Raw genomic sequence first — 26,105 nt, 5'->3', positions numbered from 1 at the left:
ACTCAACTCATCCACTGTCTGGCACCAAACTTAAACACAGAGCCCTCTGGCGGCTGACTGCAGAACTGAAGCTCACTGCAGACTCCCTCACATGAAGCCAGACATAATCCCAACATAGGAGACCCCTGGCCACCAATATGTGCGTCAAAGTGGTCTACAGCAATGCAATAACGCTATCCCATCTCAAGGGTCTTTGATATCGCTGCCAGTCAAACCCACTAGCCCAGCCTATGCCTAAGTCTTTGATCTTTGTCTTGGGACCACCCCTGGCTGACATGCTTAACCACAGAAATATGACCCTGTTCTTTGAAGTTATACTGAAACAAAAGGCTGCCTTTCCCTCATTAATGATAAATGGACCACCAGCCTTTGACAACGGCGAGGGTGTTTGTCTCGGATATGGCCTGCATTAACATAGGAGAACATCTTTCTTTCACAGAGGCCACCGCCTCATGCATTTTATAAAATTAAAGGTTATTTTCTGTGCATTGCAGACCCCAGCTCCCCCTATGTGTACTGTTTCTAGGATAAGACTATAAAAATGAATTGCAGAGAAAAATTATACTTTTGTCATCCACTGTGTACAGTTCCGGTCTCCATTTTACAAAAAGGATATCGAGGTGCAAAAAAGATTTACAAGAATGATATCAGAACTGTGAGTTTATAACTATCAGGAAAGATTGAACAGGCTGGGGCTCTTTTCTCTAGAAAAGAGAAGGCTGAGAGGTGACCTGATTGTTAAATTATGAAGGGGTTCACTAGGGTAGACGTAGAGATGATGTTTCCACTTGTGGGGGAGTCCAAAACTAGGGGTCATAAATATAAAATCGTCATTAATAAGTCCAATAAGGAATTCATTAGAAACTTCTTTACACAGAGTGTGGTTAGAATGTGGAACTTGCTACCACATGGAGTAGTTGAGGCGAATAACATAGAAGCTATTAAGTACATGATAAAGTACCACATAATAGACTTGTTAGCAAAATTAAAGCCCATAGGATTAAAGGGACAGTGGCAGCATGGATACAACATTGGCTAAGGGACAGAAAGCAGAGAGTAGTGGTGAACGGTTGGATTTCAGACTGGAGGGAAGTATACAGTGGTGATCCCCAGGGGTCAGTATTAGGACCACTGCTCTTTTTGAGATATATTAATGACCTGGACTTGGGTATACAGGGTATAATTTCAAAGTTTGCAGATGGCTCAAAACTTGGAAATGTAGCAAATAATGTGGATGATAGTAACAGACTTCAGGAGGGCACAGACAGACTGGTGAAATGGGCAGACACATGGCAGATGAAATTTAACGCAGAGAAGTGTGAAGTGATACATATTGGTAGGGAGAATAAGGAGAGGCAATATAAACTGAATGGTACAATTTTAAAGGGGGTGCAGGAACAGAGAGACCCTGGGGGTGCACATACACTAATCTTTGAAGGTGGCAGGACAAGTTGAGAAGGCTGTTAAAAAAGCATATGGGATGCAGGGCTTTACTAATAGAGGCATAGAGTACAAAAGCAAGGAAGTTATGTTAAACCTTTATAAAATACTGGTTAGGCCTCAGCTGGAGTAGTGTGTTCAATTCTGGCCACCACACTTTAGGAAGAATGCCAAGGCCTTAGAGAGGGTGCAGAGGAGATTTACTAGAATGGTACCAGGGATGAGGGACTTCAGTTATGTGGTGAGATTGGAGAAGCTGGGGTTATCCTCCTTAGAGCAGAGAAGTTTAAGGGGAGATTTGATAAATGTGTTCAAAATCATGAATGGTTTTATTAGACTAAATAAGGAGAAACTGTTTCCAGTGGCAGAAGGGTCGGTAACCAGAGGACACAGATTTAAGGTGACCACATAAGAACATAAGAAATAGGAGCAGGAGTAGGCCGTACGGCCCCTTGAGCCTGCTCCGCCATTCAATAAGATCATGGCTGGTCTTTGACCCCAACTCCACTTTCCTGCCTGATCCCCATATCCCTTGATTCCCTTAGAGTCCAAAAATCTATTGATCTCAGCCTTGAATATACTCAATAACTGAGCATCCACAGCCCTCTGGGGTAGAAAATTCCAAAGATTCACAATCCTCTGAGTAAAGAAATTCCTCCTCATCTCAGTCCTAGATGGCTGATCCCTTATCCGGAAACTGTTCCTAGTTCTGGACTCTCGAGCCAGGGGAAGCAGCCTCTCAGCATCTATCCTGTCACGCCCTATCATATTCTAATGTGTTTCAATGAGATCATCTCTCATTCTTCTAAACTCCAGACAGTTTAGGCCCATTCTACTCAATCTCTCCATAGGACAACCCTCTCATCCCAGGAATCAATCCAGTGAACCTTCGTTGCACCACCTCTAAAGCAAGTATATCCTTCCTTAGATAAGGAGACCAAAACGGTACACAGTGCTACAGGTGAGGTCTCAGCAAAGCCCTGTACAATTGTAGTAAGACTTCCTTACTCTTGTATTACATAAAGGCCAACATACCATTTGCCTTCCTAATTGCTTGCTGTACCTGCATGTTAACTTTCTATGTTTTGTGTAGGAGGACCACCCAAATCTCTCTAAACACCAACATTTAATAGTTTCTCACCGTTTAAAAAATATTCTGTTTTTCTATTCTTCCTACCAAAGTGAATAATCTCACATTTCCCCACATTATACTCCATCTGCCACCTTCTTGCCCACTCACTTAACCTGTCTATATCCCTTGGCAGACTCTTTGTGTCCTCCTCACAGCTTACTTTCCCACCTACCTTTGTATCGTCAGCAAACTTGGATACATTACACTCGGTCCCTTCATCTAAGTCATTAATATAAATTGTAAATAGCTGAGGCCCCAGCACTGATCCTTGCAGCACCCCACTAGTTACAGCCTGCCAAACCAAAAATTACCTATTTATTCCTACACTCTGTTTTCTGTCCGTCAACTAATCCTCTATCCATGCTAATATATTACCCCCAATCCCATGAGCCCTAATCTTGTGCAACAACCTCTTATGTGGCGCTTTATCGAATGCCTTTTGAAAATCCAAATAAGCTACATCCACTGGTTCCCCTCTATCGACCCTGCTAGTTACATCCTCAAAAAACTCTAATAGATTTGTCAAGCACAATTTCCCTTTCTTAAAACCATGTTGACTCTGCCTAATCATGTTATGATTTTCTAAGTGCCCTGTTACCACTTCCTTAATAATGGATTCCAGCATTTTCCTGATGACTGATGTCAGGCTAACTGGCCTGTAGTTCCCTATTTTCTCTCTCCCTCCTTTCTTGAATAGCGGGGTTACATTTGCTACCTTCCAATCCACTGGGACCGTTCTAGAATCTAGGAATTCTGGAAGATCACAACCAATGCATCCACTATCTCTGCAGCCACCTCTTTTAGAACCCTCGGATGTAGGCCATCAGGTCCACGGGATTTGTTGGCTTTTAGTCCCATTAAATTCTCAGTACTTTTTCTTTACTAATATTAATTACTTTAAGTTCCTCACTCTCATTAGCCCCTTGGTTTCCCACTATTTCTGGTATGCTTTTTGTGTCTTCTACTGTGAAGACAGATACAAAATATTTGTTAAACGTCTCTGCCATTTCCTATTCCCCATTATAATTTCTCCTGTCTCAGCCTCTAAGGGATCCACATTTACTTTCGCTACTCTCTTCCTTTATACATTCTTGTCGAAGCTCTTACAATCTGTTTTTATATTTCTTGCTAGTTTACGATCATATTTTATTTTCTCCCTTTTTATCAACTTTTTGGTCATCCTTTGCTGGTTTCTAAAACTCTCCCGATCCTCGGCAGAAGAGCCAGAGGCAACATGAGGAAACATTTTTTTACGCAGCGAGTTGTAATGATCTGGAATGCACTGCCTGAAAGAGTCATGGAAGCAGAATCAACAGTAACTTTCAGAAGGGAATTAGATAAATACTTGAAGGGAAAAAAATTTACAGGGCTGTGGGGAAGGAGCAGGGGGGGGGGGGGGATAGGACAAATTGGATAGCTCTTTCAAAGAGCCGGCAGAGGCACGATGGGCTGAACAGCCTCCTTCTGTGCTGTACCTACTACGGTACTATGAGGGAGCAAGGAATGGAAGGATATGCTGATGGGGTGAGATGGAAGTGGGGTGGGAGGGAGGCCCGTGTGGAGCACAAACACTGGCACAGACCAGTTGGGCCGAATGGCCTGTTTCTGTGCTGCAAATTCCAAGTAACTCCTTACGCAATCTGTGAATGACGTGACGCTGTCAGTCACAAGACTGACTCATTTCTAAGATTTATCCATGGCCCAAAACTGTTTAGACAAGAAGTAAAATTCTCCTTTTGATTAATTGACTTCAGCTGCTCAATTCTCCCCATTACAACTTGTTACAAAATGTAACCTTTTAAACATTGTTACACTCTGAACACCAGGGGGAGGGGCGTTTGTGATTGACAGGAGGATTTGGGGAGCGGGGGCGAGAGGGCCCTTTAAACCTCATCCTTCCCACTCCAGCTCCAAAAATATTCCGCTTCCATAATCTGCCTAGCAACAGCCTACCAATCAGAAAAAAGACGCTCTCCTGACGCCGCAATATTGACAGGTGAGGAAGGCCAATGGGAGGAACGTATGGGCGGGGCCCCGGTATTCCCGGGAATCATGTGACGTTGCGTCATGTGGACGAGCTGCCAATCAATCGGGGGCGGAGCTAATGGTAGGGAGTGGGTTCGAGTCTTTCTGGCCCGGCGGAGTGTGTGTTGCTGCCGGCTGAGGATGCTGCTGTCGCCGCCGCTGGCTGTGCTTCTTCTCGGGCTGCAGTCCGCCCTGTGCCTGGGACTCGGCGGTAAGAGGCTGCAGTCAGAGTGTCACCGTAACCATGAGCTACAGTGTCATCAAGTGGGGGCTGAGGATCAAGTAGGGGTGGAGAAGAGAGGGGAAGGGCGGGGGGGGGGGGGGAAGGGCGGGGGGGGGGGAAGGGCGGGGGGGGGGGGGGGAAGGGCGGGGGGGGGGAAGGGCGGGGGGGGGGGGAAGAGTGGGGGCGGGCGAGAGAGGGTGAGAGGGGGGGGGAGGGTGTAAGAGAGGGGGCGAGTGAGGGGGAGAAAGAGAGAGGGGGAGAAAGAGAGGGGGTGAGAGAGGGCGTAAAGGAGGGGGGTGAGAGAGAGGGGTGTAAGAGAGGGGTGTAAGAGAGGGGGAGAGAGAGGGGGAGAGAGAGGGGTGTAAGAGAGGGGTGTAAGAGAGGGGGGTGAGAGAGGGGTGTAAGAGAGGGGGTGAGAGGGGGGTGTAAGAGAGGGGGGTGAGAGAGGGGTGTAAGAGGGGGGTGAGAGAGGGGTGTAAGAGAGGGGGGTGAGAGAGGGGTGTAAGAGAGGGGGGTGAGAGAGGGGTGTAAGCGAGGGGGAGAGAGAGGTGTGTAAGAGAGGGGGAGAGAGAGGTGTGTAAGAGAGGTGTGTAAGGGAGGTGTGTAAGGGAGGGGTGTAAGAGAGGGGGAGAGAGGGAGGGGTGTGAGAGAGGGGTGTGAGAGAGGGGTGTAAGGGAGGGGTGTAAGGGAGGGGTGTAAGGGAGGGGTGTAAGGGAGGGGTGTAAGGGAGGGGTGTAAGGGAGGGGTGTAAGAGAGGGGGAGAGAGGGGTGTAAGGGAGGGGTGTAAGAGAGGGGTGTGAGAGAGAGAGAGGGGGGGGCGAGAGAGGAGGGGCGCGAGAGAGGGGGGGCGCGAGAGAGGAGGGGCGCGAGAGAGGAGGGGCGCGAGAGAGGAGGGGCGCGAGAGAGGAGGGGCGCGAGAGAGAGGGGGGGGGGCGCGAGAGAGAGAAATTGGGGGGGCGAGATGAGAGAGGGGGTTAGTGTGACAGACGAGTGGGAGAGAGATTCAGGTCTCGTGAATCAATCTAGTTCTTTGTTCTGTGTCTCTGTGATTAGGCTGGTGGAGTTTTCAGGACCTGGCCTTGTTTGCCATTGCTGTACTTCTGGGATGTTCAAAGTTTAAATGTGGTCCACTGGAGCAGGCAATCCAGCTCTCCATACTTTTAATCCTTGCTGGCTTCTGCTGTTTAAATTGCATGAGGCTATTGTCTCATTACATAAATCAGAACAGCGAAATCTGTTATCTTGAGCTGTCTGCAGATTAACTGGTAGATGGATTTAATGCTTAACTCGTGAGGTTCTGAGGTAGAGATGCAGCCTGAAACCCTGCTGTACCTGTCAAACCGGTTGGTGTTTCTGAAGTGCTCTGGTTAGAAGTGGCTGGAAAGTTGTGATCCCGAGACTTGAGTTAAATCCAGACTGGCACTCCAGTGCAGTTCTGAGGGAGTGCTGCACTGTCAGAGGTGCCATCTTTCGGATGAGATGTTAAACTGAGTGGGAGGTGCCAGGGGACTGGAGTGGGCTCTCGTGCCATCTGAGCGGCACAGGATGAAGTTTAACTCCCGGAGGCAAGTTGTGGGGGGGTGGGTGATATCGGGGCATGTGCTGCCAGTCAGCTGGAGTCGGTGACAGGACTCAACTTGATCTGGCTTAAGACGCTAACTCTGGCTTGTCCGCCTGCTTGGGCCTGTGTTGCAAAGCGTCTTTGAATCTGGGAGGACACTGCTTTCTCGCTCCCTCCCCTCTTCTCCCACCCACGGCCCTCCCTTCCCTCATCGCCCCCCCCCCCCCCCAATTCGCCTCCTTCCCCCGTCCCCCCCAATTCGCCTCCTTCCCCCGTCCCCCCCAATTCGCCTCCTTCCCCCGTCCCCCCCCAATTCGCCTCCTTCCCCCGTCCCCCCCAATTCGCCTCCTTCCCCCGTCCCCCCCAATTCGCCTCCTTCCCCCGTCCCCCCAATTCGCCTCCTTCCCCCGTCCCCCCAATTCGCCTCCTTGCCCCGTCCCCCCCAATTCGCCTCCTTGCCCCGTCCCCCCAATTCGCCTCCTTGCCCCGTCCCCCCAATTCGCCTCCTTGCCCCGTCCCCCCAATTCGCCTCCTTGCCCCGTCCCCCCAATTCGCCTCCTTGCCCCGTCCCCCCAATTCGCCTCCTTGCCCCGTCCCCCCCAATTCGCCTCCTTGCCCCGTCCCCCCAATTCGCCTCCTTGCCCCGTCCCCCCAATTCGCCTCCTTGCCCCGTCCCCCCAATTCGCCTTCTTGCCCCGTCCCCCCAATTCGCCTCCTTGCCCCGTCCCCCCAATTCGCCTCCTTGCCCCGTCCCCCCAATTCGCCTCCTTGCCCCGTCCCCCCAATTCGCCTCCTTGCCCCGTCCCCCCAATTCGCCTCCTTGCCCCGTCCCCCCAATTCGCCTCCTTGCCCCGTCCCCCCAATTCGCCTCCTTGCCCCGTCCCCCCAATTCGCCTCCTTGCCCCGTCCCCCACCAATTCGCCTCCTTGCCCCGTCCCCCACCAATTCGCCTCCTTGCCCCGTCCCCCACCAATTCGCCTCCTTGCCCCGTCCCCCACCAATTCGCCTCCTTGCCCCGTCCCCCACCAATTCGCCTCCTTGCCCCGTCCCCCACCAATTCGCCTCCTTCCCCCGTCCCCCCAATTCGCCTCCTACCCCCCCCCCCACCACCGAAGGTGGTCACAGTGGTTTGTGGAAGTAAGATATGCAGCATGAAGCAAGGTCCTTGAAGTCAATCTCCAACAGTACCTCATTTCATAGTATCATAGCAGGTACAACACAGGAGGAGACCATTCGGCCCATCATGCCTGAGCTGTCTCTTCGAAAGAGCTATCCGATTAATCCCACAGCCCTGTAAATTTTTTCCCTTCAAGTATTTATCTAATTCCCTCTTGAAAGTTATTATTGAATCTGCTTCCACCGCCCTTTCAGGCAGCGCATTCCAGATCGTCACAGTTCGCTGCGTAAAAAAATGTTCCCTCATGTCGCCTCTGGCTCTTTTGCCGAAGATTGGGAGAGTTTTAGAAACCAGCAAAGGATGACCAAAAAATTGATAAGGGAGAAAATAGAATGAGCGTAAACTAGCAAGAAATATAAAACAGATTGTAAGAGCTTCTACAACATTGTAAAAAGGAAGAGATTAGCGAAAGTAAACATGGGTCCCTTAGAGGCTGAGACAGGAGAAATTATAATGGGGAATAAGGAAATGGCAGAGACGTTAAACAAATCTTTTGTATCTGTCTTCACAGTAGAAGACACAAAAAAATACCAGAAGTAGTGAGAAAACAAGGAGCTTATGAGAGTGAGGAACTTAAAGTAATTAATATTAGTAAAGAAAAAGTTCTACAGAAATTAATAGTTCTAAAAGCCTCATCTCGCCTCTAGCTCTTTTGCTGATCACCTGTGCTGCAATTCTGCTGTTTGATATTGCTTGTACCGCAGCAGTCAGGATGTATCTGGTTTCACCACAGACAGCAGCGATGTGAACGCTGGAGCTGAAGGTACCTCGTGATTACCAGTACAGAGATTGCAGAAATGACTAACTGACGGCACAGTCAGCTGCTGGTTTGCTGAGTGAGCAACACTGGGACAGGACAAGGGAGGAGACACGAGCTCCCTCCACACTGACCCATCAAACACTCCCAGGGCAGGTACAGCACGGGTTAGATACAGAGTAAAGCTCCTTCTACACTGTCCCATCAAACACTCCCAGGGCAGGTACAGCACGGGTTAGATACAGAGTAAAGCTCCCTCTACACCGTCCCATCAAACGCTCCCAGAGCAGGTACACCCCGAGGTGAAAGGTCACCTTGCACCCTCAGTTCCTGCAGTGATTTTTTTTCCTTTACTATTTGCAGTGATATTCCTTACGTGAACCACAAAATTTGAACCAATTGCGGCGGAGCCCAGACTCCCAGCCAATCAGACGGCCCCTGTTTCTGGAACGTTAACTATTAACCCTTGCGTTGCTTCCCGCTTAAAGGACAGAACCTGTGGCTGCTGAAGGACAAGGTGCTGCGATCCCAAGAGCAGAGGGCCCAGAGGTACCTGCTGGAGAGCTGGAAGGCCTTCCCAGCCAGGAGCAAAGGTGGATGGACTGAGCCCAGGGAGGGATTCTTCCCACAGCCACTGGATCACTTCAACAGACGGAACAACGCCACTTACAAGCAGGTGAGTGCAGCCACGGCACCGAGGGGCTGCAATCAGGGAAAAACCCCCTCGGGCAGAATGTAAAATTCAAATTGCTGTAATGTACCTGTAATGAATCTGAAATGGACCAGAAATGAATCTGTAAGCAATAATCCGTGTTGAGTATGATGCAATGAGACACCCTAGAGTGTCATGAACTGTAATTATGTACAATGTGTTCATTGTACTGCACTTAACGTAACCTGCAAATTGTATAATCTGTATTGTGTACGTTTGGAAAGTGATATGACAACTGTATTGTATGTACTGCTGCAAATTTTATGAATAAAGTATATTTTTTGAAAAAAAAAAGTGAGTGCAGCCACGGCATGAGGCCTCTACGTCTCTCTCTGTCGTCTTCCTCCCCTCTCCCTGTGGGTAAATGCACAGTGTAGCTTCGATTATTGGGAGGGAAAGTTACTTAGAATTTAAAGCACAGAAACAGGCCATTCGGCCCAGCTGGTCTATGCTGGTGTATGTGCTCCCCCCAGCTTATTTCATCTTACCCTATCAGCATAACCTTCTATTCCTTTCTCCCTCATGTACCTATCTAGTTTCTTTTTAAATGCGTCTTATTGGATTTATTAGTGACTTTTATATTTATGACCCTTAGTTTTGGACACCCCCACAATCTTCTCTACATCTACCCCTTCATTATTTTAAAGACCTCTCAGGTCAATCCTCAGCCTTCTCTTTTCCAGAGAAAAGGGCCCGAGAGTTGGTCAGTTGAGCACCGGGGCAGTGTGGGGCATATCCTTTAACAAATATCTGTTGTGCGTTTACTCCGCAGAGGTTCTGGGTGAACACTGAACTGTGGGAGCGAGAGCAAGGCCCTGTGTTCCTATACATCGGTGGGGAAGGAGCCCTGACGCCCTACTCTGTATTGGCAGGTATTGTATTACTGCAGGAGCAGGCTGGGCTTGTGAAATGGGAACAAATCACGTCAGCGTTGGATTTTGTCTTATCTTCCTCCTCCTCCCCAAACTATTGACACTCCCAAGGAACCCAAATTGCTGGGGATCCTGGGCATCCAATTTGTGCACAGCAAGATCCCACAAACAGCAATGTGATAATGACCAGATAATCTGTTTTAGTGATGTTGGTTGAGGGATAAATATTGGCCAGGGCACCGGGGAGAACTTCCCTGCTCTTCGAAAGAGTGCCATGAGATATTTTGCATCCTCCTGACTGGGCAGACGGGGCCTCGGTTTAATGTCTCAACCGAAAGACGGCACACCTTCGACAGTGCAGCACTCCCTCAGCGCTGGCGCTGAAGTGTCAGCCTAGATTTTGTGCTTAGGTCTCTGGAGTGGGGACTTGAACCCACAGCCTTCTGACTCTGACGCAAGAGTGCTACCCACTGAACCACGGCTGACACCATGGTTTACGTAAGCACAACCGAACCAAATTGGCCAGTGCTATAGTTTCAGTTCAAAAGTTCAATTGCTTCCAATGATACTTTAATTGAAAGCACAGTGAGAGACTTGGGCGGATATATGTAACAGCTCAACATTATATACTTGTCCAGTTACTAAAATCTCATCTGCTTACAACTGAATCTTGGCAGAGTGAGAGATCAAAGCTGACTAGTCTTTTGTAAAATCTCCCTCTACGTGGCTCTGTCGACAGTTGCAACGCCTGGTACAGTATCAGTGAGGTGCAGGGTTTGATCCCCAGTCTGTGATGAGTTAGGAACAGGAATAGGCTATTCAGCCCTTTGAGCCTGTTCCGCCATTCTGTAAGATCACAATTGATCTGTGCCTCAACTCCATTTACCCACCTTTGCTCCACATCCCTTGATACCCCGTTAGCAGATCTCAGCTGAGTGTGACAATTGGCCTTCTTATCCTCTGGGATTTTAAAAAAAACCCAGCAGCGTCCCTGCTGACCATCCAGTGACCCACACTGGAATGTGTACCTGTGTGGTCGTCTCGTGAGGACAGGATTAGGCTTAGTTGTGATGCCCTCTGCAGCCAAATAGCCCGCTGACACTCGCTGTGGGGTGCGGTACTGGCGCACCCCAGTGTTAGCTCTTGGGGGGAGGATGCAGGGGCATTTGGCGGTGGCCCCTTTTTAATCACCCTAAGATGAAGTAAAGGGCGGTGGAAGTGTGTTGGGATGCAGTGCTCCCTCGCTGGATTATTTAAGGGACAGGCGTCTTCCCCTCCCGTGGAGACTTGCCATTCCCGCCATCCGCTTGCTGAAGGACCTTTGTTGGGGGGGGGGGGGCAGGGTTGTGTTTTGGGTCTTTCCCTCTTGGGGTCTCAAGCTCATTCTGCACCTGCACCCCCACCCCACCCCCTCCCCCAAGTGCCTGAATCGAGCATCATGCCCCCCCACTCCGGTCGCGGCTGTTTCTGCCGGTCCATCGCAGGATGGTTTAACTTTGGACGGGACGTGCCTGTGGGGGGATGGGGGATGTAGGGGGCATGGGTAGCAGAGGGTTGGTGTTCTCTCCCTCGCGTTGGTTGGTGTTTAACGTTATCCCGCTCTGATTTGCCTCTTGCTGTGCCGCTCCTGCAGGCGAGCACGTCGACCTGGCACGGAAATACCGGGCCCTGTTGGTCTCCCTCGAGCACCGCTATTATGGAGCCAGCATTAACCCCGATGGACTGACCGACCAGAAGATCCAGTTTCTGTCCAGTCAGCAAGCGTAAGTGAGGCAAACGAATAATTTGGACACCTGACTGAATCTGTCTGGCCTCCAGTCTGTCCCCCTCCCAATTGTTCCTGACTATCTTATCGCTTTGATGCTGCTCCTCTTCGCTTTCCCCTTCTTCCTTCCAAGCTCCAAATATTCTGTCCTTCCAGCTCCTCCTTGCTTCCTCACTGAAATCAAGGCTCATGTCTTCGACTCTAACTCACTTCCCCAAGGACTCGAAATGGCGGTATTCCTCATCTCTTTTGGTCTTCACTCCCTCCTACAGGCTATTAAAGATCAAACTTGCTGTTATCTAATTGCTTCCTGATTTTGTTCCTTACTCTTTCCAGCCCTACAACCCTCAGATCTCTGCGTTCCTCCAATTCTGGCCTTTTGTGTGTCCCCCACTTCCTTTGCTGCGCCATTGGCGGCCATGCCTTCAGCCGTCTAGACCTCAAGCTCTGGAATTCCCTCCCTAAACCTCTCCGCCCCTCCTCCTTTTAAGATGCTCTTTAAAACCTAGCTCTTTGATCAAGCTTTTGGTCACCTGTGGCTCGGTGTCAAATTTTATCTGATTACGCTCCTGTGAAGCGCCTTGGGACGTTTACATTAAATGCAGTTGTTTCCAAACTTGGTGGTGCCTTGCGTTTTTTGGGCTACTCCCGGTGTTCCAGTTCCTCCCTAATTCCGTGTGCTTCTCCGGACAGGCTAGCCGACCTGGCGACCTTCCACGCGTTCATCAGCCAGCAGTACAACCTCACCAGAAGCAACACCTGGATCTGCTTCGGGGGCTCCTACCCCGGCTCCCTCTCTGCATGGTTTCGGCTGAAGGTAAGGAAGGTCCAGCTTGTAGCCACGAGACGGCAGCGAACTCTCAACCGCCTGACCGAGCCAGTGCTTGGGCGCTCGCCGTTTCTTTATTTCTGGCCTCGTTCGGTATGTCTGCATCAGGGAAAAGTCGAGTGTATCCACACCACTGTGTCAGCCAGTGAGTTGGAGGCGGAGCGGGACTTACGGCAGGACTCTCAGCAGACAGTCTATTTAAACAGTGCACTACAGCAAACAGTCTACAGAGTCTATTTAAAAAGAGTCTCTACGAACTACAACAAACAGAACTCGTGACTGAAACTATAGCAACTTCTCCCGATAAAAGCAGGGTGATTTCTTCAGCAAAATGCAGTGAGTGGAGGATAGTTACATAAAAACGACTACGACTTGCATTTATATAGCGCCTTTAACATAGAAAAACATCCCAAGATGCCTCACAGGAGCTCTATCAAACAAAATTTGACACCGAGCCACATAAGGAGGTATTAAGACAGGTGACCAAAAGCTTGGTCAAAGGTAGGTTTTAAGGAGCATCTTAAAGAAGAGGCAGAGAGTTTCAGGGAGGGAATTCCAGAGCTTAGGGCCTAGCAGCTGAAGGCACGGCCACCAATGGTGGAGTGATTAAAATCGGGGATGCGCAAGAGGCAAGAATTGGAGGAGTGCAGAGATCTCGGAGGGTTGTAGGGCTGGAGGAGGTTACAGAGATAGGGAAGGGCGAGGCCATGGAGGGATTTGAAAACAAGGATGAAAATTTTAAAATCAAGGCGTTCCCGGACTGGGAGCCAATGTAGGTCAGCGAGCACAGGGGTGATGGGAGAATGGGACGTGGTGCAAGTTAGGATACGGACAGCAGAGTTTTGGATGAGCTCAAGTTTATGGAGGGTGGAAGATGGGAGGCCAGCCAGGAGAACATTGGAATAGTCCAGTCTGGAGGTACATTACACAAATTATGTGCACAGAATCAATCCCAGTCACTGACAGCAGTGTGGTCTCCAGGCGTGATTGACTAGGGAATTACCTAATTATCTCCATTCTGGCCGGTAATAGTGGTGTCACTATATGCAGCCGGGAAAGATTATGGTGACACCAAAGCACCTGAGTGTCGTGCAGGACCCTCTCTACGTCATCTCCGATTGCTCCCACCACCAGTGCAACCACCGGTTCTTCACCCCAGCTCATAACGGCAGCTGGAAACGTTTATCAGGTGAAAAAAGATCAGAAAGTTGGGTTTCAAGCAGACGATAAATGGGGACACGAATACCCGTAAATCAATGGTGGACACAAATGGCTGACAGAGAGAAAGAAAAAGAAAGACTTGCATTTATATAGTGTCTTTCACTACCTCAGGACGTCCCAAAGTGCTTCACAGCCAATTAAGTACTTTTTGAAGTCTAGTCATTGTTGTAATGTAGGCAACGTGGCAGCCAATTTTGCGCACAGCAAGCTCCCACAAACAGCAATGTGATAATGACCAGATGATCTGTTTTAGTGATGTTGGTTGAGGGATAAATATTGGCCCAGGACACCGGGGAGAACTCCCTTGCTCTTCAAATAATGCCGTGGGATCTTTTATGTCCACCTGAGGGGGCAGGCGGGACCTCGGTTTAACGTCTCATCTAAAAGATGGCACCTGCGACAGTGCAGCACTCCCTCAGCACTGGCACTGGGAGTGTCTGCATGTATTCTGTCTCTGGAGTAGGGCTTGAACCCACGACCTTCTGACTCAGGCTGACGCCTTGACTGAGTTGAGGGACTTGTACCATCTAGTCCCAAAGCACGCCATAGCCAATGAGATATTTTCGGAGTGAAGTACTGTAGGAAAATGTGACAGCCAATTTGCGCACAGCAAGGTCCCACAAACAGCCATGAGATAAATAACCCAGGTCGTCGGTTTTGGTGTTGGTCAAGGACTATCTAGCCTCGCACGGACAAAGTACTGGACTATATTAGCAGCAACAGGCGGGGGCCTGAGGGATGGAGTCTTGCGAGGGGAGGCTTGTGTGAGTTTAGATGGACAGTGACTTTGACGGTAAGTTTGAGACTGGGCCCAGTTCCGATACCTGTGTTGCGTGCTCGGAGGGTTTGTGTGGTCGCTCTGTGTCTCAGGCTTTTCTTCTTTTCCAATAGTTCCCTCACTTGGTTTATGCCGCTGTTGCCTCGTCTGCCCCTGTCCGAGCTCAACTGGATTTCACTGCCTACAACAAGGTAACACTGACCCGTAGCCGTTGCAGGCTCGGCACCACCTTCCAGAATCGGGGTGTGTGTGTGTCGGGGAGGGAACTGATGGGATCTCCAGCTCACTCTCCAATTCTGTCTCACTCCTAATAAGGGCAGGTATAGCACGGGTTAGATACAGAGTAAAGCTCCCTCTACACTGTCCCATCAAACACTCCCAGGGCAGGTACAGCACGGGTTAGATACAGAGTAAAGCTCCCTCTACACTGTCCCATCAAACACTCCCAGGGCAGGGACAGCACGGGTTAGATACAGAGTAAAGCTCCCTCTACACTGTCCCATCAAACACTCCCAGGGCAGGTACAGCATAGGCAAGAGGTTGGGGAAGGGGACTGTTCCTATGTGGGGGGGCGGGTGTTGCCCTGAACAGTCGGGGGGATGTTGTCCTGCTAGAGTTGGAGCCACCCCTCCTTTCCCTCCCGTATTTGGCGTGTTGATGTGTTTATATATTTTGTCTATTGTACAGGTCGTGTCGCAGAGCCTGTCGAACCCAATAGTCGGGGGATCCTTAAAGGTACGAATGAATCCAGACACATTCGTGTACTCGAAACCCCTCTCCTCGCTTTCTCTCTCCTCCCTCCTCATCTCGTTCTCGCTCCCCTCTCCTCTCTTGCCCTGCCCTCCCCTCCCCTCCCCTCTGCTCTCCCCTCTCTTGCCTGCTCTGTCTCTCCTGATGAGATCTGCTAACTCAGCACAGACTGGGAATTGAACCCAGGACCTGTTGCGAACGGCTCAGGACTGCAGCAGGGCCGTGTCAAAACCAGTCAGTGTGGCCACATATGGGGTGAAGACCCCACTCTCCCACACCCAAAATGTGAGGCCCCTCCTCTCTCTTTTTCCCCCCCGCCCACCCTACCAACTTCCCTAATCATCCTTGAAAACTCAAAAACCCAAGATTCATCCCTAAAGCTCTTGGAGTTGGAAGACTGTTCGAGGCTGCTGCCTGATTGGCCTTCCCTGGTCCTCCAGCAGCTTTAAAAGAGCTGCCGCCGTCACTGGCTTTGCTCCAAGTGGCTTCCGCGGCTCAATCAAAGCTCATAGGCAGTGTCTTGGACCCCGACCCATTGGGGGGAAGAGATGCACCAATGCAGTCTGAGGGAATGCTTTACTGGGTCAGTGCGCGGCTGCGAGAGGGGCCTCCCGTTCAGGCTGCAGTGGGAGGGAGAGCCGATTCTCACCGATTCTTGTGTTTTTCCCCCCCCCCCACCACCACCACCTCTGGCAGTGCCGGGCAGCTGTGGCGCACGTTTTCTCCCGGTTGGACCAGATTCTGAAAGGCGGCAACACCTCCGGGCTGGAGGCCGATTTTGGGTCCTGCCGGAAGCTGAACGGGAGCGACGACTACGGGGAATTCGTCAGCAACCTGGCCGACATCATCATGGGGACCGTGCAGTACAACCAGGAGACGCCGGACAACAGCATCGCCAACCTGTGCCAGGTCATGACCAATCACAGCCTGGGCTCCGCCTACCAGCGGCTGGTCTTGCTCAACAAGGTAACTCAGCGGGGCGGGGGGAGGGGCGCGGCACGGGATTGGGGGCGGGGGCGCGCAGGGCAGGCTGGTGTATGCAAGGACAGTTTTTGATTCTAGTTCTATTCTGGCCGGTATAATTTCATAGCCACCAGGACTGAGAACCCCAGCTGATTCTCCCCTCTCTCACCAGAAGAATGGGTACCGAGGCCAATTGTAGCACCTGCCCCCTTGTTCCTCCTCCCCACCCCCCCCCCCTACCCCCACTTCCATGCAGGGGCCCACACTGGGGATTAAACCTGGGAGAATCCTGGGTCTGTGGGGCCCACACTACGTGGTGCGTTTACCTGCAAAGCTCTCACGAGTGCTGCAGTTTTTAACTTTTACTCCTGGGGCTGTTGGTTGTTGATGGGCTCTCGGGGGTTGGGGAGGAGGGAGGAAGGGGAACGTTGGGGGGTCTAGATCTTCTGTGGCATCTTCTCGCCTGACGACGCTTCTGTTTCCAGAACTACATGGCCAGCATGGAGCTCAAGTGTGTGGACAACTCTCACCAGAACGTGCTGGAGAAGCTGAGGAGCACGGAGGTGAAACCATACGGGGTGGGAGAGCGGCAGTGGTATTACCAGACCTGCGCCGAGTTTGGTTACTGTGAGTGTTACTGGCCGCGTTCCTTCTGCCTGTGAGGGGCAGAGAGATCTCTGCAGTGTTGCGACTTAAAACTCTTCCCTCTTGCTGCTTTGGTGCATAGTAAAAAAAATCTCACGCAGCTACGATATGCTTAGCAACCTTTATTGTTAAAATCAGCAAGGCACAGCGGGAACTTAACTAGCAAATTCCCTCGGAGGGGGCTTCCGGGAATATCCCGGAATTCTGCTGCAGAATCCCTCGGGTATCGGAAGAAATGCAGGGAGCAAGACTGGGACCCCTTCCACCCGCAGGGAGGAGCCCGGAGGGCAGCTGAGTTTGAACCTCGCTCACCGAGAAAGATCTTGCATTTATATAGCGCCTTTCACGACCGTGACGACCCAAAGCGCTTTACACCAGTTAAGTACTTTTTTTGAAGTGCAGCAACCAATTTGCGCACAGCAAGCTCCCACAAACAGCAATGTGAAAATGACCAGATTATCTTTTTTAGCGGTGTTGGTTGAGTGATAAATATTGGCCAGGACACCGGGGAGAACTCCCCTGCTCTTCTTCAAATAATGCTATGGGATCTTTTACATCCACCTGAGAGGGCAGATGGGGGCTTCAGTTTAACGTCTCATCCGAAAGACGGCATCTTTGACAGTGCAGCACTCCCTCAGTACTGCACTGGAGTGTCAGCCTGGATTTTGTGCTCGAGCCTCTGGAGTGGGTCTTGAACCCACGACCTTCTGACCCAGAGGCGAGAGTGCTACCCGCTGAGCCACGGCTGACACCGAAGGCAGTGACTGCGGAGGGTGAAACACCGAGTCCTCCCCTCCCTTCCCCCAACACCGCGGGCCGTCCTGCAGAATGAACCTCCGCTCTTTGTTTTCCCAGACCAGACGTGCGAGGACGAGGGCTGCCCGCTATCCCGCTGGATGACGCTGCAATCCCAGGTGGGCGTCTGCGCCCAGATCTTCGGTATCCACCCGGGCAGCGTGCAGCAGGCCGTCTATTTCACCAACGAGTATTACGGAGCCGATCACCCCGAGTCCAGCCGCATCATCTTTGTCAACGGTAAGAAGCTGGGGGGGGGTGGGATGGGGGTTTAAAAGATGGCGGTTGTGAGGAGGAGGGTCAGGGGTTAAAAGATGGCGCTTGTACGGGAGGGGCTGGTAACCCTGATTTTGGGGGTGGGGGGAGAGGAGTAAAATTTTGGAAGTTCACGGCCGATCTGTCAGCAGCCGTTACAGGAAAAATAATCCAGGTTAAACAGTTCAATTGTCGACGCTTGATCAGAACTGACTACTAAAGGTGCCAGCGGTGGCTCGGGTGGGTAACACTCTCGTCTGAGTCAGAAGGTCGTGGGTTCAAGTCCCGCTCCAGAGACTTGAGCACAAAATCCAGGCTGACACTCCCAGTGCGGTACTGAGGGAGTGCTGCACTGTCGGAGGTGCGGCCTTTCGGATAAGATGTTAAACCGAGGTCCCATCTGCCCTCTTGGGTGGAGGTAAAAGATCCCATGGCGCTATTTCGAAGAACGTAAGAAATAGGAGCAGGAGTAGGCCGTACGGCGCCCCCCCACCCCCGAGCCTGCTCCGCCATTCAATAAAATCAAGAAGAGCAGGGGAGTTCTCTCTGGTGGATTGGCCAATATTTATGCCTCCACCAACATCACTAAAACAGATTATCTGGTCGTTGCTGTTTGTGGGACCTTCCTGTTTGTAAATTGGCTGTGGGCTTCCTACATTACAACAGTGCCTACACTTCAGAAAAGTATTTAATTGGCTGTAAAGCGTTTTGGGACATCCTGAGGTCGTGAAAGGTGCTATATAAATGCAAGTTTTTTTTTTAAACTGACTTCAGTCTGGGAGCTGTTGGGGGCAAGTGTGGAGTAAGGAAGCATGGTCGAAGGCTCGATTTGGGCCAGGCTCCAGGTTCTCTCTGCCTCGTTCCCCCTAAATGGTTCTCTGTATTCGCTAAGTAGGAGGGTGCTAATTGGCAGACAGGAGCGGTTGATGGGTTTGGTGAGAAGCCTCCTCCTCCCCTGAAGACGATGACTTTTGTGCTGAAGTCTGATTCTGCAGGGTCAGTTGCCTGCCTCTAGCTTTGCCCCAAGTGGCTGTTCCTCACTGGGTTGAGCCCAGGCACGCCCACGTTATTGGGCCCTGGCTGTTCTCCTTTATCTTTTCCGCCCCCGCCCACTCCCGCTTTTACCCAGGAATGCTGAGATCAGTAATAGAGTTCCCATAGCCGCTCTGGCCGAGATCAGCTCACTCAGCACACGCAAGGGATGGAATCTCCCGCTACACGTGGCTCAGTACCGTGTCGGGCAGTGCATTCACTGGCCGAGCTACCTGGGGCGGGGAGCAAGGAGCCTCATCAGCTCGTGCTGCTCGGCTGAAGTACAGGGTGAGGTCATAGAAACATAGAAAATAGGAGCAAGAGTAGGCCATTCGGCCCTTCGGGCCTGCTCCGCCATTCAAAATGATCATGGCTGATCGTCTAACTCAGTACCTTGTTCCCGCTTTTTCCCCATGTTCCTTTAACATTAAGAAATATATCTATCTCCTTGAATACATCTAATGACTTGGCCTCCACTGCCTTCTGTGGTAGAGAATTCCACAGGTTCACCACCCTCTGAGTGAAGAAATTTCTCCTCATCTCTGTTCTAAATGGCATACCCTGTGTCCTGTGACTGAGACCGCTGGTTCTGGACTCCCCAGCCATCGGGAACATCCTCTCTGCATCTAGTCTCTCTTGTCCTGTTAGAATTTTATGTTTCAATGAGATCACCTCTCATTCTTCTAAACTCTAGTAAACATAGGTCTAGATGACCCAATCTCTCCTCATACGTCAGTCCTGCCATCCCAGGAATCAGGCTGGTAAACCTTTGTTGCACTCCCTCCATGGCAAGGACATCCTTCCTCAGATAAGGAGACCAAAACTGCACACAATACACCAGATGTGGTCTCACCAAGGCCCTGTATAACTGCAGTAAGACATCCCTGCTCCTGTACTCAAATCCTCTTGCAATGAAGGCCAACATACCATTCGCCTTCCTGAATGCTCGCTTTCAGCGACTGGTGTACAAGGACACCCAGGTCTTGTTGTACCTCCCCTTTTCCCAACCTGTCACCATTCAGATAATAACCTGTCTTTCTGTTTTTACAACCAAAGTGGATAACCTCACATTTATCCACGTTATACTGCATCTGCCATGTTCTTGCCCACTCACCCAACTTCTCTAAATCACATTGGAGCCTCTTTGCATCCTCCTCACAGCTCACATTCCACCCCAGCTTTGTGTCATCTGCAAACTTGGAAATGTTACATTTAGTTCCCTCATCCAAATCATTGATATATATTGTGAATAGCTGGGGCCCAAGCACTGATCCCTGCGGTACCCCACTAGTCACTGCCTGCCACCTGGGAAAAAGACCCGTTTATTCCTACTCTGTTTCCTGTCTGTCAACCAATCCTCAACCCATGCCAGTATATTCCCCCCCAATCCCATGTGTTTTAATTTTGCACACTAACCTCTTGTCATAGTTATACAGCACGGATAGAGGCCCTTCGGCCCATCGTGTGTGGGACCTTTATCAAAAGCCTTCTGAAAATCCAAGTATACCATTGGTTCTCCCCTATCTATTCTACCAGTTATATCCTCAAAAAACTCCAGTAGATTCGTTAAGCATGATTTCCCTTTCATAAACCCATGCTAACTTTGTCCAATCCCGTTAATGCCTTCCAAGTGTTCTGTTATCACATCTTTTATAATAGACTCTAGCATTTTCCCCACTACTGATGTTCGGCTAACTGGTCTGTAAATCCCTGTGTTTTTCTCTCCCTTTTTTAAATAGTGGGGTACATTTGCCACCCTCCAATCTGTAGGAACTGTTCGAGTCTATAGAATTTTGGAAGATGATCACCAATGCATCCACTATTTCCAGGGCCACTTCCTTTAGTACTCTGGGATGTAGATTATCAAGCCCTGGGGATTTGTCAGCCTTTAACCCCATTAATTTCCCTAGCACTTTTTTTTACTAATACTGGTTTCCTTCAGTTCTTCCCTCTCATTAGACCCTTGGTTCCCTAACATTTCTGGGAGGTTATTTGTGTCCTCCTTTGTGAAAACAGAACCAAAGTATGTGTTTAATTGTTCTGCCATTTCTTCATTCCCCATTATAATTTCCCCCATTTCTGACTGTAAGGGACCTACATTTGTCTTCACTAATCTTTTTCTCTTGACATTTATAGAAGCTTTTACAGTCAGTTTTTATGTTCCCTGCTAGTTTACTCTCATACTCTATTTTTCCCCTCTTAATCAATCTCTTTGTCCTCCTTTGTTGAATTCTGAACTGCTCCCAATCCTCAGGCTTGCTGCTTTTTCTGGCAATTTTATATGTCTCCGCTTTGGATCTAATACTATCCCTAATTTCTTTTGTAATTCACGGTTGAGCCACCTTTCCTGTTTTATTTTTACTTCAGACAGGAATGAATAATTGTAATTCCTGCACACGTTCTTTAAATATTAGCCATTGTCTATCCACCGTCATCCCTTTTAGTAAAGTTCCCCAATCTATCATAGCCAACTCGCACCTCATACTTTCGTAATTTCCTTTATTTAGATTCAGGACCCTAGTTTCGGATTCAACTACTTCACTCTCAATCTTAATGAGGAATTCTATCATGTTATGGTCGCTTTTCCTAAGGGACCCCGCACAACAAGATTGTTAATTAATCCTTTCTCATTGCACAATATCCAGTCTAGGATCGCCTGTTCTCTAGTTGGTTCCTCAACGTATTGGTCTAGAAAAGCATCATGTACACACTCCAGGAATTCCTCCCCCACAGTATTATTGCTAATCTGGTTTGACCAATCTATATGTAGATTAAAGTCACCCATGATTATAGTTGTACCCTTCTTGCATGCGTCTCTAATTTCCTGTTTAATGCCCTCCCCTACATCTCCACTACTGTTTGGGGGCCGATAGACAATCCCCACCAACGTTTTCTGCCCCTTGGTGTTTCTTAGCTCCACCCATACAGATTCCACATTGTGATTTTCCGAGCCAATATCCTTCCTCACTATTGCATTGATTTCCTCCTTTACTAACAACGCTACCCCACCTCCTTTCTCTTTTTGCCTGTCCTTCCTAAATATTGAATACCCCTGGATGTTCAGTTCCCATCCTTGGTCACCCTGCAGCCATGTCTCCATAATCGCAACTATATCATAACCGTTAATATCTATCTGCGCTGTTAATTCATCTAGCTTATCGCGAATGCTCCGCGCATTAAGACACAATGCCTTTAGACTTGTCTTTTTAAGATTGCTCGTCATCTTAGTTTTATTTTGCACTATGGTCCTATTTGTTTTTTGCCCTTGTATCTCTCACCACCACCGCCCCCCCACCCCCCCCCCCCCCAAAACGCCTCGGTGTCTCTCATTTCCCCCCCCACCCCACTTCCTCGGTGTCTCTCATTCTTCCCCCCCCCCCCCCCCCACTTCCTCGGTGTCTCTCATTCTTCCCCCCCCACCCCTCCCCCCCCACTTCCTCGGTGTCTCTCATTCTTCCCCCCCCCCCCCCCCCCCACTTCCTCGGTGTCTCTCATTCTTCCCCCCCACCCCCCCCCCCCTCCACTTCCTCGGTGTCTCTCATTCTTCCCCCCCACCCCCCCCCCCCCCACTTCCTCGGTGTCTCTCATTCTTCCCCCCCACCCCCCCCCCCCACTTCCTCGGTGTCTCTCATTCTTCCCCCCCACCCCCCCCCCCCACTTCCTCGGTGTCTCTCATTCTTCCCCCCCCCCCCCCCCACTTCCTCGGTGTCTCTCATTCTTCCCCCCCCCCCCCCCCCCCCCACTTCCTCGGTGTCTCTCATTCTTCCCCCCCCCCCCCCCCACTTCCTCGGTGTCTCTCATTCTTCCCCCCCCCCCCCCACTTCCTCGGTGTCTCTCATTCTTCCCCCCCCCCCCCACTTCCTCGGTGTCTCTCATTCTTCCCCCCCCCATTTCCTCGGTGTCTCTCATTCTCCCCCCCCCCCCCCACTTCCTCGGTGTCTCTCATTCTTCCCCCCCCCCCCCCCACTTCCTCGGTGTCTCTCATTCTTCCCCCCCCCCCCCCCACTTCCTCGGTGTCTCTCATTCTTCCCCCCCCCCCCCCCACTTCCTCGGTGTCTCTCATTCTTCCCCCCCCCCCCCCACTTCCTCGGTGTCTCTCATTCTTCCCCCCCCCCCCCCCCACTTCCTCGGTGTCTCTCATTCTTCCCCCCCCCACTTCCTCGGTGTCTCTCATTCTTCCCCCCCCCACTTCCTCGGTGTCTCTCATTCTTCCCCCCCCCCCCCCCCCCCTGTTTATAGGATTTATTAAAGGGTTATAGAGTGCTTTATTTAAGGGTGGGGTGGGGGTGCTGGGTGTAGGTTCCAGTCTGCCAGTCGGTGGTGATTCTGATCTCCGCCTCATTCCCTGTCTGAAGGTAACATCGATCCCTGGCACGCACTGAGCGTGTTGAAGAACCAGTCGAGCTCCGAAGTGGCTGTGGTCATTAATGGCACCGCGCACTGCGCCAACATGAACCCCCCGGAGGACCGAGACCCGCCTTCTCTCCGACAAGCCAGACAGGTGAGACTCGACCCCTTTATCTCTCCAGGAAATCTCCCCCCCCCCCCCACCCCAACAACTTTACTGGCCTGCTCCAGGGGGGCATTTTGCAACGGGACACTCCCGACACCAGCTCGAGCAGATCACACCCGAGTAGAGCTGGGGATCCTCAGCAACGTTTGCCCCATGGTTTGTGTCTGATCTCTGCAGCTTCCTACCACGGCCGGTGAACGTGATTGGAAGCATGTGGGCTGGGGCAGTGGGCTGGGATCTGTCCTTTCAGCTCAAGGGTCACCCATTTGAAGCTGGCCCAAAGTTATGGGTTGAAAGGTTCCTCTTCCATCTGGCTGTAGGGATCTGAGTTTGGACAGGCTCACTTCAGCCTGGGGCCATTGGCACACTATCTCTATACTGCTGATAGGCTACAGGGTGGGCGAGGGTAGGGAGACTGCCACACCCATGAGGGAGCTTTACTCTATCTAACTGGTGCTGTACCTGCCCTGAGAGTGTTTGATGGGACGGTGTAGAGGGAGCTTTACTCTGTATCTAACTCATGCTGTATCTGCCCTGGGAGTGTTTGATGGGACAGTGTGGAGGGAGCTTTACTCTGTATCTAACCCGTGCTGTACCTGCCCTGAGAGTGTTTGATGGGACGGTGTAGAGGGAGCTTTACTCTGTATCTAACCCGTGCTGTACCTGCCCTGAGTGTGTTTGATGGGACAGTGTAGAGGGAGCTTTACTCTGTATCTAACTCATGCTGTATCTGCCCTGGGAGTGTTTGATGGGACAATGTAGAGGGAGCTTTACTCTGTATTTAACCCGTGCTGTTCCTGCCCTGGGAGTGTTTGATGGGACAGTGTAGAGGGAGCTTTACTCTGTATCTAACCCGTGCTGTTCCTGCCCTGGGAGTGTTTGATGGGACAGTGTAGAGGGAGCTTTACTCTGTATCTAACCCGTGCTGTACCTGCCCTGAGTGTGTTTGATGGGACAGTGTAGAGGGAGCTTTACTCTGTATCTAACTCATGCTGTATCTGCCCTGGGAGTGTTTGATGGGACAGTGTAGAGGGAGCTTTACTCTGTATCTAACCTGTGCTGTACCTGCCCTGGGAGCGTTTGATGGGATGGTGTAGAGGGAGATTTACTCTGTATCTAACCTTGCGGTCTTAAGCTGGGAGTGTTTGATGCTGACACTGGGTGCATGAAATGCAAAGTGTTGCATTCCCCAGCCCTAACTTCTCACCTCGCCAAAACATTGTCCCATTTTTGGGAAAAGAAAACATCTTTGGTAAAGGGAAGTGAGAGAAACTTAAACCCTTGGGTTGAGCTGCTTGAAGAATTGATTATTATCTTTTGGAAATGATGATTGAATGGAGTGGCGGTCCATCCATGAGCTTAGAATAACTCAATCCCTTCTCTTTTTACAGAAAATTGATGATCAGATTGGAATATGGTTGGCCAGCGCCCACCAGTATCCATGGTAACTGTGACCCAGAATTCCTGCCACAGGAAGAGATGGATGGTGCGCCTTATAGCCAATGACTGACGGGTCTGCTGATTAACTCCAATTTTGGCAAAAATTTTGTACATTGATCAGCCCATGTTGACTTGTTCCAGTCGCTGAGGGCAAGTTTGCTCAGGAATAACTCATCTCTCCCTCTCGCCCCTCTCCCTCTCATTCCTTTCCCTCTTTCCCCCCCTTCCCTGTCTGAGGAGGAGGTGAGAAGGGAGACTGCCAGATATCAGTAAAGCTGAGTCCATGACTTTACCCGGTCGAGAGGAAGCCCAGAGACCCCGCCTGGCCCCGGAGTGTAAAATCCCCCCCCCCTGCCCACAACACCATGATCTCTGGGACAAAACGCAAAATCTCCCCTCCCCTCCCCTGAAAGAAAACTTTCCAACAATTTAGGGGCGGTGGGTGAGCATCAAAATCGAGGGTGGTCTTTGGGAAAGATTAACTGACAAATAATTTTGGTGGGCACACCCCCTCACCCCCTGATGGTCAGCGAGATCCCAGGATGCAGCCAGAGAGGGCACTTTTTAAAAACATTAACACATTTTTGAGAGATTCTATTTTTACAAAAATCTACCTGCAATTTTGATGAATTCTGTAAACATGTTATATAGGAGTGACTAATCAATTTTTAAAAAATCTATGTATAATTGATTTTATTTTAATAAACTGCTTTATTGATAGGAATTACTCTTGTGCTTTGATTCCTATGGTTTGCTTTGAGATGGTCTCTCATTTCTGAATGTGTGTACGTTTGGCACTGGCTCAGTATGCTGATATGTGGGGGTCTTGCTAATGAGACCATGGGTTAATTCCCCATTAACCCTTTTTGCATTTCGGTCGAAAGTATGGAGTGGGGGGAGGGCTTTCAGCTTGGCGCTCGCTTCTGAATGAGTGGGTTCCTTATCCCAAATAACTTACCTCGGAAACTTCCTTTTTGGGTCATTAGAAATTTCAGGTACTGGGAGGAAAAATGGCGGATGAAATTTTTTTGAAACAGTATCTTGATTCATCAACAAACCATGACGGTGAAAGTTGACATAGGAGAATTGAATGGGAAATACAGATATAAGGAATTTACAGTGGGGGGGAAGGTGACCTTTCACAACCTCAGGACGTTCCAAAACGCTTCGCAGCCAATGAAGTACTTTATTGAAATGTAGTCACTGTTGTAGGAAACGCA

The 26,105-nt window shown here is 50.3% G+C and overlaps 1 protein-coding gene across 2 annotated transcripts; it reads left to right on the top strand.

Moving 5' to 3' along the window:
• The first annotated feature begins 4,654 nt into the window (after positions 1–4,654).
• Positions 4,655–25,609, top strand: prss16 (serine protease 16). Of its 2 annotated transcripts, XM_067975051.1 has the most exons (12): positions 4,655–4,808; positions 8,804–8,991; positions 9,800–9,899; positions 11,533–11,662; positions 12,358–12,481; positions 14,606–14,683; positions 15,180–15,227; positions 15,939–16,208; positions 16,691–16,832; positions 17,706–17,885; positions 23,288–23,433; positions 24,837–25,609. In XM_067975051.1, exons 1-12 carry the CDS (start codon positions 4,739–4,741, stop codon positions 24,891–24,893), a joined length of 1,533 nt encoding a protein of 510 aa, XP_067831152.1. In that variant the 5' UTR covers positions 4,655–4,738; the 3' UTR covers positions 24,894–25,609. The 2 variants fall into 2 exon arrangements, with proteins under 2 accessions (XP_067831152.1, XP_067831153.1); XM_067975052.1 differs by lacking the exon at positions 17,706–17,885.
• Positions 25,610–26,105: the final 496 nt, after the last annotated feature.

This window comes from Heptranchias perlo, chromosome 41 (assembly GCF_035084215.1).
Source record: "Heptranchias perlo isolate sHepPer1 chromosome 41, sHepPer1.hap1, whole genome shotgun sequence".
Classification (NCBI taxonomy): domain Eukaryota; kingdom Metazoa; phylum Chordata; class Chondrichthyes; order Hexanchiformes; family Hexanchidae; genus Heptranchias; species Heptranchias perlo.
Note: the sequence above shows the minus strand (reverse complement) of the source record. Positions and strands in the feature narration are given on the sequence as shown.

What these genes read in the sequence shown, in the direction of transcription:
- prss16 (XM_067975051.1), top strand. Translation starts at nt 4,739, where the DNA reads ATGCTGCTGTCGCCGCCGCTGGCTGTGCTTCTTCTCGGGCTGCAGTCC. An exon ending in CCTGTGCCTGGGACTCGGCG is followed by an intron (nt 4,809 to 8,803) that starts GTAAGAGGCTGC and finishes TCCCGCTTAAAG; the next exon opens with GACAGAACCTGTGGCTGCTG. An exon ending in CTCTCCGACAAGCCAGACAG is followed by an intron (nt 23,434 to 24,836) that starts GTGAGACTCGAC and finishes CTCTTTTTACAG; the next exon opens with AAAATTGATGATCAGATTGG.